We start from the raw sequence: 12,845 nt of genomic DNA on the forward strand, positions 1-12,845 counted from the left end.
TGTTGTATTCATATTTATGATTATGTTTATTCATGTAGCACTGTGCCATGACATTTCGTTCCACAATATGTCCACGCATGTGGCGGAATGACAATAAAGCTCAACTTGACGAACAATCCTGCTTTCTAGTGCTAGCCTTGTTTTCACCAGGTGATCCATATATGCAAACTAAAAGCAATTATGTTCATATTGGGTCTGATTGGTATTCCAGAAAACTGCCTGCGAAGCTCCTGTTAATTCTGCATCAGGTGATCTGGTGTTTGACTCACTGAGCGTGATAACACATGCATACCAAATACACACTGGGAACACAAAAACGTGTTAGCGATAATTTATTATTTAACTGGATAATTCCATTGTAGGCAAGTCAAACAGTAGTCTGACCCTGAGTATTCTATTTACAGTGTGTGAGTTATGATGTTAAACAAAGCTTTCAAAACCTTAAGGTAAAGCACAATGTCAACAGGAAACTACAGACTGATATTTTCCTCTTAATTACAAATGCACTTCTCTTAGACATTTGACTGTACAAGATAAAAACTTTTTCTTTTTTGCAGAAAAACACATTTGCTGTGGCTGCATGTGCTGATATCAGTGTTTTCCCCACCATTATATTAGGGCCGGACCCCCCCCCCCCCCCCAAACAAGCTAAATGGCTGTATGTAATATCTTATTTACACAACAACATGTGACTTGTCTCTACATGGTCGAGCGATTACATATTTCTGCTCTATGAATTGCGCACAGTGGAGTTCGACACAGCCACTCTCTGTTGTATGGGAATGAGACTGCGCGCCACATCTGACAAGATCGAATACGCACGTCCACTTCCATATATTACGCAGCCTACAGCAGCCAAAACAAAGGTAAATGACTTGTGGGAGTGTAATGCGCTCGGTTGCAGCAGCTAAAATATATACAGATGTGATGGCACCATTGTTTAATTTAATGGCACAATCCGTGCGAGTGATGAATTCTTTGTTGCAAGTGCAGCCATTGTATCTCCAGTGCTTTGAGCTCCAGTGAAGGAGCGTTCTCCCCCATAAAGCGTCTCATCCAACCTGACTTCTCCCGGAAGCTCCGCAAATTTTTACCAGCCCTGTGATCCCCAAAATTAGTTAAAATACTCAGAAATCATAGCGACGAAACTGAATGAGCAAGACAACAGATTGTAAGAGGCACAGTAATGTTCTAAGCATTACATTTTTTCGGTTAAATGAACAGAGCAGTAAAGATATGGCGAGTGCAAATCCCTCTATCTCTGAGTGATCTGCTGTCATTAGTTGGAGAGCAGCAAAATATTTGAATGGTCCTGCATGTATTTAGGCCTTTTTACATATATAACAACTGAAAGATCTGTTTTTACAATATTGCAAGTTCACAAAAAGCTGGCTGGAACTATAAGATAAATAAAACTTTATTTTTTAACATGGATATTTAATAATATAAATTATTGTAATACACTCATTGCTATAAACAGTAGTTTATAGACCTCTTTCCTTTTAGCAAAGAAGTATTAGATTTATATGTGTGCATTTTAATTCTTACGCATTAAACATACACTCCAAACTTGTTCTTGATTAAGTTATGTTGAATAATTCTTTCTTAATTTGCAGAGTTTTCAAACTGCATTGTAATTTTTCATAACAATTTTTATATCTGTGTTATATTATTTTCTGTGGCGATTCATTCTACTGTGGTGACCCCGATAAATAAGGGACTAAGCCAGAGTAAAATGAATGGATGAAGTATTTTATGTAAAGCTGCTTCTGTCCATGACACGTTCACACCCGGTTTTAAGATGGTTATAAGAGACGCGTTTAAGGTATAATATGCAGCATCCTTCATTCATTCTCTTAGGTAAGACAAGATCTTCTCTTAAGGTTTATACTTGGAGGGAAAATGTGCTCAATGCATTATAAAGCTTGAAGCATTAGAACCTGTGCTTAATATCATCCCTAGCTTTGACCCAACTTGGCTGTCAGAGCAGCAATACTGCCCTTGGCTGTACAAAACTGATCTTAGTAAGTCAGTAAACACATCCTTAGGAAAAAGAAGTATATTTAAGTGAAGGTCAAGAATAAAAGAATGCTTTATTTAGTAAGTAATTAAGTCCAAGATACACTGCAGTGACAAAAGCTGCACACTTTGTGGATAAAAAAAAGATATAAAAGTAAATTTAAATGTAAATGTTTAGCTTGTTTATTATTTGTACAGTTGAAATAATTGTTGTTTTTCACTGCTGTCAATAAAAGAAACAAATTAAAACCATAACTCCTTGTGTCGGTGTCAGTCTGAACAGCAGCGTCACGCCACGCCCTGTTAAGAATGTGGAAGTAAATACACTCATTCATAAAGTTTCATCAGTGCTTTTTTTTCTTTTATTCCAACTGATAAATGCCTCCTTTCTTTATGAATAATGTAACTTTTTTAATGAACAGCTTTTATTAAGACAATATGAAGTCTTAATAATACTGTATAGTTTCTAGTACTGCCCCTCCTTCAATACAAATGAAAATATGTAGAATTTTTTTATCATATAAATATTTTCAGGGAAGACTAAAACAACACTGGACATTGACTTTCACTGTATAGAAAAAACTAAAATATTATTTTGCGTTTTGTCAAAGAAAGAACCACATTGGCCTGTTTGCTACTTTCAAAGAGTATACTTTTTAACAATAATATGTTAAGTGTATTTGCAGCAAAACACAAAACTGTTTATATAATAAATAATTTGCTAAAGTAGAGCATTTGTTATATAGAGGACACTACTGTGCAAGAGTCTGATGGAAAAGAAAACTTACCACTTTGAGAAGGCACAAGTTGTCTCTGAGAGATGCCAGAACCCCGATGAAGGAAACAATAAACATGATGATACCAAGCACAATGAGGATGATGGCAGGAGCCAGAAACACTCCTTCCAATGTTTTGTATCGTTGCCTCTCCACCTCGGCATAAATACCGATGGCCAATATAAAGCCCCCGATCAACTAAAACAAAACGAAAATACATCAGATAATTTGCATTTAATGTCAAATTTGATTGCATAAGAATAGATCAACAACATAACACAGCATGTGAATTATGCTTAAGAGTCTCAAAAGGCCTAAGAAAGATGGATATTATTGAATTTAAGGGTATATTTTTCATAATATTTAAATACATAAAGCTAAGAAGAACTTCTGTGACTTCCTGAGATAATGTATTCTAACCTTGAATCTTAATGGCTCCCTTCTGTGCTGAGTGTGATTTCCATTTGGAAATATTCTACATGATTATCATACTCTACCAATTGGAGCTGTACTTGTCTAATTAAAACGTTTAAGTATGTGGTGTGAACCCCAAAGCATTTCTGTGTCACAATTGGAGTAGAAGAAAGTAAAAGCAGAAGAATTCAACGTCGAATAAGTACAGCACACAGGAACGCACCGCAAACGCAGCTCTGTAACCCAGAGAAATAAACACTGAGCTCCAGTGACATGGCTTAATGGCATAATCAAATAATAACCATCAAAACGCTGGCCTGGTAATTGGAGTAAAACCACTCTTTGCCTGGTAAATCCGTGTGTGTGTGTGTGTGTGTGTGTGTGTGTGTGTGTGTGTGTGTGTGTGTCTCTGTGTGCATATAGGCTTTGTAACACATTTGTTGTGCTAAGGCTTTCCTTCTGTTCCTAGACTCGCTTTCTCATTCACACCATACCAGAATGTTGTCTGGATGGATGAGGTGTAATACATTTCCTAAAATGAGCAGAGGCATAAACGGCATCTATCAGGGGTGTTTCTCCCACACACTCCAAAAGGCATTTCACAGCGATTTGATAGAAAAAAAACATTTTGGTTCCCAAAAAATCTTTCAATGAATAATTCTAAAAAGTAGCATTTCACTGTTAGCGTTTTTCCACCATATACAATATTTAGTGAAATGGAAAGGATCAGCCCAGACTTATTCGATAAAATGTGCCTCAGCTTACATTTTTTGCAAAACGAAAATTATCTTGCTCATTTCTTCACACACCCCTTGCTGCAGCCTGTGACGAAACGTGTGTCAATGTCATGTATGTCGTCATCAAGTATGTGTTAGAACGCTATATGTTACGGATGTGCTAGCAGTATTTTGATTTAATGAATGAATGCGGGTGAAGTGGTGGCGCAGTGGGTAGCACGTTCGCCTCACAGCAAGAAGGTCGCAGGTTCAAGCCAGTTGGCATTTCTGTGTGGAGTTTGCATGTTCTCACCATGTTCGTGTGAGTTTCCTCCGGATTCTCCGGTTTCCCCCACAAGTCTAAAGATATGTGCGGTAAAGTTGCATTGGGTAAGCTAAAATTGACCGTGTGAGTGAGTGTGTGTGGATGTTTCCAGTGATGGGTTGCAGCTGGAAGGGCATCTGCTGCGTAAAAAAACATGCACTGGATAAGTTGGCAGTTCATTCTGCTGTGGCGACCCCAGATTAATAAAGGCACTAAGCCGAAAAGAAAATGAATGAATGAATGAATGCACGTGAACGGTTATGTCCATTTCATTTATTACATCGACGTGCATGTGCAAGTGTCTGTCACAAGAAAGAAACTATAATTATTCATATTATTTATTAAATTACACATTAAAAAACATTGCATGTGATTAACGTCTACACCTACCCCAACCCTAAAACCAACCATTACAGTAAGCATTTGGGTTACAACCATATACATTATAATAGAGGTCTATGGTAGCAAGTTGCGACATCATCTTTTTTTTTTTTTACAGTGGCTGGTATCAAGCTTTTTGGTTCATTACTGCCACCTTCAGCTCCAGGAAGTGAATTTACAGACTAAAGTAATGAGCACCACTTGACATACCTGCCAACACCTCAGTTTTTCCCGGAAGTCTCCCATATTTCAGACCCATCTCCCATATTGTTCTGTCTCCCGGAAAACTCTTATTGGCAGGTATGCTACTTGAGTTTGTACTTCATTTGGATTTTTTTCTTTTACTACATGACAATTTGGAACAATTTAATTTTGGACGCATCTCATTGTGCATGCGCACTTCAGTGTGCATGATGTAGTGTATACATGACATCACTTTGCTACAGGCTGCAGCAAGGACTGCATTTCGTTGTACGTTTCAAATTACAAAACCACTAGAGGACGCTGTATAAATCTTTATGAATCAGAAATATGGCCTTAGGGTACGCTTTGTTATACGTTTTAGATACACATCCTTCTTGTACGCCTTCAGGAGAAAGCAGAAATTGTAGTACAGATCACCTAGCAAGCCACTGATGTAAACCCTTTCCTAAACCAAAAAAATAGTATGACCACATTGTTTTGCCTTGATTTTACATTGCTTTAATCCTTTTTAAAACTGTGCTTCCCTGGAGCATGCACTCTGCATCACAGTCCAACACCGAACAGACATATTCAATTTCAAATCTTAGAAACTATTGCATTTTTTTTGTGCAAACTAAGCATTTTTAGAACAGTACACACATTTCTGCTGTGCAAAAAAGCTTTGGTGGACATGTAAACTTATTCTTTGCTAATATATTTCTGTAAATATCTTTCCCAGTGATGGGTTGCAGCTGGAAGAACATCTGCTAAGTATAACATATGCTGTATAAGTTGACGCATCATTCCGCTGTGGCAACCCCAGATTAATAAACGGACTAAGCCGAAAAGAAAATAAATGAATTTTTCGGTTAATATCAGTAGTGTGAAAAGGAACAAACATTGTTGGCATCAAACTGCCCCATAGCATTCATTTTATCTAGAAAACTGCAGTTAAACATATAAGTACGTTTTCTACAGTGTCACAACAATGTAGGCTAAAGTACATATTTCCAATGAACCGGTGTTGCTGCCAGCAATTAGATGAGGAAGTAACTAACAGTGCATGAACATTAATAAACTCAAATAGAGAGCAAATAGCGTTTTTCCTAAAATGGCACTTCAGTTTATCAGTGGCATTGGCGGGTTCAGTTTCAGACATAGGCAGCTAAATTGTACAGTGAACATGAGTGGGTGTAAACAGGTCAGACTGGTGGAAACAAATGGACTAATTACAGAGTAAATGACTCCCACTCAGACCACTTTTAGTCTCATCGAGATTAAAACAAACATGACACATGAAATGATCTGTTTTTTTAGTGACAGATCACTTAGTTTCTGCTATCATTAGTTTACACAGGGTTTGCTTTTTGTCCTTTTTAGGAAATTCATATTTGACTCTTCACTTGAAACTTCAGTAATACAAACAACACAACAACAATGGTATGTTTAAAAGAAAACCACAATAATTAATATATATTTTAAATATTATACATGTACAGGTACAAGTTATCATTTGTAATGGTTGCTACATAGATACTGTATCTATGATGTCTGCATGCTGGTAATAGTTGGATACATTGAAAATAAAAATAGCATTGGATTTTTCACTTTTTTGTGCATTCTTAAAAATTACCAATGCATACGTGGATCTTTGGAGTACTTCTATATTCTCTTGCATGCATGATTGTCATAGTAACTTTTGTGATTTTTACGAACCAAATGTTTCCTGTACTGTATCCTAGTTAAACAAGCAACCCAGAACTGCATTATAAAGCAAAAGCATAAGCCACTTGTTTCTTTGTGAAAGTGAAATAATGTAAAAAGACCATCACATGCCACAGGTAAGAATTTACTTACAGTTATGACTGCTGTCCATTATCCTATTCACGCTTAACAACCCCAGCTAAAGAAGGTGCTAAACTAATGTTATCACTGAAAATGTGTTATGAACTGTATCCTAAAGGGAGATGTAAGGATAGACTGGAAGAAAAACAGAAACAAATGCCTTTGTTTACATAAATCCCTCTATAAAATTCCAAAAGCCTCCTGGGAAATTGGTTGAAAAGCCTCAACACGAGTTATGACCTTTGGCTGACTATTAAGCCTAAAATCATAAAGGCTGATTGAACACAACCTTATTTCAGCATCTGATTTTCTGGAGCTGAAGCTTGTTTATTTGAGTGATCAAAACTATTTTACAATCTATATTTATTTATGTTAATCTATGTCAAACCATATTGCCAAAATTGTTAGTTCACCTCCAAAAATTTAAAATCTCACCATTTACTCATCCTCAAGTGGTTCCAGACCTTTATAAGTTTCTTTATTCTGATAAAAAACAAAAAATATATTCAATAGTTACAGGTTTTCAGCTTTATTTATAATATCTACTTTTGTGTTCAACAGAAAAAAGTAAAAGCAAAGTAAATGAGGATAGAATTTTGAGTTCTGTGTAAACTATCCCTTTCAGCATTTTTATTAGTTAATATAAAAAATATATATAGGGATGTAACAATTCACCATTAGCCGGTTGAAAATCAATTCAAATATGTGACAATTCAAACCGGTAGAAATTTTGAACAAATAGCGAAAAAACATTTTTTAAAAGAGGAGGTGCTGTGTTCATAGGTGCAAACTCGCTTTACCTGCATATCAGCAGTGAGAAAGAGGCAGACCGGCAGAGTAAAACGATAGCGGTAAGTTGCGCTTCACAAAACACAAACTGTGTGCAAATACTGCAAAAAGACACTAACAGAACAACAAATATGATGCAGAAAAACTGTCAGCACAGTGAAAACCTACTGTTACAGACGTGACGTCTATATGCAAAAAAAACTATTAATAAGCCAAACTAAGTGGACTGCAAGATTTCAGCATTGAAATTTAAACCACACTAATCTGAACAAAACTGAACTGAACTGACTGAAACTGGATTGGCACAGTTTCACTTTACTAGAAATTCTATGTTAAACTGCTTTGACACAGTGTACATTGTAAAAGTGCTATAGAAATAAACATGAATTGAATTTGATTGAATTTGCAGTTTTGCTGTCTCCGACGAGTGCTACAATACAGAGATCACACGGTGCATCAGTGTTTTCATAACGAAAGTGTGAAGATGTTTTTCAGCCTGAAAGAGAAAGTTGTTCTGTTACAGAAGCAGATTTTAGATTATTTTCACCCTCTCTTTTTCAAATTATTTAATGTATATTTTATTAGTTTGCTTATTATTATTATTAAATATTTAAAAATGTTAAAGATGATCTCTTAAGTGCATCACTGATACTTATGCTAATTAATTATACAAATAATATTAATTATTCACCTTCATAATCACGTTCAACTCCTGTCTCTTTACTACTATATATTTAGTCATTTTATAATCAGTATTTTATGCCAGTGTCCAGTCACCTAGATCAGAAGGCCTATTGACCACCACTGTATGCTCTCTGGTTTAGGAAAGGCATTCCTCTCTACACCAGTCATCTCAGTCCTCAGTGAAAGAGTTCTTTTAATCAGTAGGGGACATTGTAAATGTGCAAAGACCTCAGCTTATGCCAAAAAACATAGATATGCAGATAATCCTTTAAGAAAAATGTAAAATCCTAGCACAGTCACAGTTTTAGTTTGATATATTAATGAGTCTTCTTTAGTTTAGTTTGTATTATTCTTTTTTCTTGTTTGGGGGGAGGGGGTATTTGTTTTTAAAATAGCTATTTAGTTATGACAGAAAATATATTATGTTTTGCAAAAAATTGTGCAGCATTTAAGAAAAAAAATGAAAGGGCTCTTCACCTTAAATTTGTTTCAAATAGTTTTGTTAAAAAAACGTGACTAAATCGTGTATCATAAAATTAGCATTGTAAATTGTACCGAATCATGAGTCAGGTGACTCGTTACATCCCTAAAGATTCTGGCAATACTCAAAATCAATTACATTTAAAACAATTCTAAACCTCCAAAACTGCCATTCATCCAATCAGAAAAGTCGGCACATACACCGTCTTCAAGTCAAGCAATGAAAGATAAAAGACAGCTTGCTTCAGAAAGCCTTCTTTACCAATCAACACAAGTGCACATTAATCAACAGAGATGATCAGAGCACACCATGAGCAGAATATCCATCCACACATAATAATTCACCCTATCAGTATTGTTTGAGGCACGAGCTCCGGGTCTCTTGTGAAATAAGCCCTGATGTGAGCGACAAAAAGTGCATGGTGGTTGGGTCAGCCAGCACTCTCATACTGCTGCCAATAGGCCACCAAGAGACCCGGCTGGTGGTATAATGGTCTGAAACATGGTCCTGTGGGGCCCTTTGTTTATTCTGTCGGCGTGATGATGGGTTCAATATGTGCAGACCTGCTCTTGACAGAAAACGGGGAGAGAAGCACAATGGTGGAGCCTGCAGCATTTCAAACCTCTGCGTCAACCAGAGCTGCGTTGATACCAGGCTTTAGCACACAATAATCTATTTTAAATGTCAATAACGGATGAGAATAAAGATAGGAGAATGTCAAAGTCACTACGCTATGACAGCAGCTAAAATTTGTGATTTGCATTTAAAAGAAGCAAACATAATATATTAATGGTTCCACTGTGCAATGTAAAACTCAGTCCAGGTAGTAAGGAATATTAAAAAAGGAAAAAAAGTCATTATTGGTGACAGAAAATAAAACTGAACATTATGGAACAGACATTAAAACTATAAAGTGCAAGGCTTATATAACCCCGAATGACTCTCTGGTTTATTTTTAGTCAGTCACAGGTTGACAGCAGTAACTAAATAAAGAGTATGAGACAACTTGAGAAGTAAAATAACTATAAGTTTTGAATCAAACGCTTGGAAATATTCACTATTGACTGAAAGTACAGTAATGTACAAAGAATTAAAAATTTATATTTTGATCCCTTTCTCAGTAAATTTAGGCAATGTATGTTCGTGCATTTAAACTAAACAGATTTATTAAACAGATATATTTCCTAAAATAATATTTTAGTCACCAAACATATTTAGAAATTGAAAGATAATGCAATTGCATTCAAGTAAAATATTACAAAATAAATTACAATCTACAGAACTTCGAATACATTTTACATTTTTTTTTTTGTTTCTCTTGATTTTTTCTTTATTTTAAATCTCTATTTATTATTTTTCTATAACATATAAATTTATGTGTTTTTGGTTTTCGAGAGTTATTTTGTTAGATAAGCTGGAGATTTAGCTTTGTACTGACTAATCTAATGTAGATGCACAAATATAATATTGCATAGCTTCCTATTAAAAGTATGAATTTAAAAGATAGATTTATGAGGGGTGTACTTATATATGCTAAGCACTATATGTAAAAAGAGAGATTGAATTTAGGATATATTGTAGATCTATGAAATATTCTAGAAATATTTCCTAGGATTCTAATGTACAAATCAATCCATAAAAAATAGTAGGACGTTTTAGTAAAGTAATACACAAGTAAAGAAATCACAAGAAAATGTAGTGTACAATTGAAGAGGTTACATGCAAAAACCTCTAAAAGTTTTTTTTGTTTTTTTCTAAAATGAGTATTTTATCACATGTTTCCTGTGTGTATATCAGTAATATCACTTTTATGGCAAAGAATAAGTCCTTTTCCTGGTCTTGAAAGTAAAATATCAATATAATTAAGCTGGCAAAACAAATACAACTAACAAACTTACAATACTGACAAGGGTGGGGGGGGGTCATCATTGGGTAAATTATGAAATATTTATGACTCAATATGAGATGGTCTGAGGTCAAAAACATGTCTTTTTACTAAGGGTATGGCTTTTTAAAACATGACTACTGGTCATCTGATTAGCAAAACAAAATAACCACCAATTTTTAAAATGAGTCAACTACAATTTCTATCTAGCCCTTTTAAATGGATCCCATTTATTGCTTTATGCACAAATATTACAACACCATAACAAGTGTCATTTCTGTCTTTCCATTGTATAATTTTAGATTTTCTTAGTATTTTCAACAGCAACACTTCTTATTTTATGAAAAAAATCGAACATACATCGTCGTTTATAATATTTGATGTGCTCAAATGAATAACTAACGTTACTCTTCTAAATATATCGATGATTCAATAACAAACTCATAATCCCACAGTACAACAGTATGACTGGAGGAGGGTGGGGTCAGGAGCACTGGAACAGGCTATTTCATGAACCATTTACAGTAACGATATTGAATTATATAAATGAACATAAACGTTATTGCAAAAAAAAAAAAAAAAAAAACTTTTGATATTCTGCGCTCTTCATTCTCTTTTTTCCCTGCCTCGCATTTGTTTGTTGACGTAACGTTCGCTTTATGGACCTGCCACATCGATAAACAGCACAGAAAAAAAGATAAAAACAATCAAACTCACCCAGAAAATTGTTGCATATCCGATTAACGAGAACTTGAGGAAGAAGTACGAGCACTTCTCGCAATATCGGACTTCACCGGTCATGTTTAAAACTAATATAAGGCACGAACTGCGTTCCTGTAAACACTTCCTGGTTTGTTTCGTATCGTCTACCTGAGAGAGCAGAGATCCATTATCACTCCAGCACCGACATGAATGACAATGGTTTGATTGATGGGTCGCTTGACCAATAAGAGAGCGGGATTTCATAGAACAGTCTTAGTGTTGATTTAACACTAAAATTAACATGAACAATAAACTAAAAATAAATAAATAAAGTTAAGAGTTTAACCTATCTGACTGTCAACAATGTAGCTAATATTCTTTCTTTTTCCTCGTCTTTCTATTTACTTATTTATTTGTTTATTTGGTAGGGACAGTGTACATTTATTAGCATTGATGCAAATGCACCAGAATTAGCCAGAAGTATTTTTTTCATCCGTTGTCCCTAGACAGATGTAAAATGTTTTATCTTAAATGCAATACAATCAATCGAGCATAATTATGAAGCACTAAAATAGACATAGTTAAGTAGATCTTCATAAGAAAATGTATAGGAAAAAAATAAAACACCAACATATATCTTCATATTAGCACATTTTTGACTATTTAAATTGTCAATGGTTTATGCAGCTACATCAGCTTTGTATCATGAGTAATTCTGAGTTTGTCAAAGTTGTAAGTTTTGGATTTGAGAAAAATCTAAATGGTTAGATCCTGTATGGCTTTTTTTAAACGCTCTTGTATGCATGTTAAACTAGTAGACTAGTAGTAGGCGATGTCACTCTGTAAAGCACAGGTGTCAAATCCAGTTCCTGGAGGGCCGCGGCTCTGTAAAGTTTAGTTCCATCCCTGCTTCAACACACTTAAGCGATCACACTAGACTTTAAGCTTGTGAAAATCTGTTGTACGTCGCTGCAAAAAGTGGCGGGATTAAACATTTAAGAAAGCGAGCGATTTGTCCATATTTTAAATTTCTGTCCGGAGAGGTCATGTTTTGATCCTCGATTAGTCTCACACAGTTAAGTGATGTGATTTCGCAGATCAGAGTTTACCAAGCTGGAACTTTGCAACACAGCAAACTTGTTCCACAGCCTTGTGTTTCCTTTGTGTGCGTATGAATGGAAGTGTATAGGAAGAAAAGTCCAGTGTTATCACACCTTTACCTGTAGGTTTCAAACAAGCCTGAAAGACTTAATTAGTTTGATCAAGTGTGTTTAATTGGGGTTAAATCTAAACTGTGCAAAGCTGCGGCTCTTAAGGAACTGGCTGTGACACCTGTGGTGTAAAGAAACCATAAAAAACGTACAATGTTTTGAATTGATAGCACATTGTTGTTGTTTCTTAGACTAACAATTTATCCATGCAAGTTATCCACACAAAAAATGTTTTGGTAACCTTCATTTAAAGTCTAACCATTTGCTTGGGCATTTGGAGCGTGGTCCTTCTTGACATCAGTTCGACGGCTTCAGCCCATTCAGCCACACAATATTCTTAACCACGCCCCTCTTACTGTTTTTTTATACAAGTGATTGACACACAAAATTACCCTATTCAAACTATATTCAAACTCTTATAAAAAATAACCATG

General features: G+C 35.3%; 1 protein-coding gene across 1 annotated transcript in view; it reads right to left on the reverse strand.

The window, feature by feature from the left end:
- The window catches only part of tspan15 (tetraspanin 15), a 35,182-nt gene extending 23,770 nt beyond the window's left edge, over positions 1-11,412 (reverse strand). Inside the window, 2 exon segments of the mRNA NM_001017773.1 lie at positions 2,808-2,993; positions 11,216-11,412. Of these exon segments, the coding sequence (NP_001017773.1) occupies positions 2,808-2,993; positions 11,216-11,299 (270 nt within the window). The 5' untranslated portion in view covers positions 11,300-11,412.
- Positions 11,413-12,845: the final 1,433 nt, after the last annotated feature.

Source organism: Danio rerio, chromosome 13 (assembly GCF_049306965.1).
Source record: "Danio rerio strain Tuebingen ecotype United States chromosome 13, GRCz12tu, whole genome shotgun sequence".
NCBI lineage: Eukaryota > Metazoa > Chordata > Actinopteri > Cypriniformes > Danionidae > Danio > Danio rerio.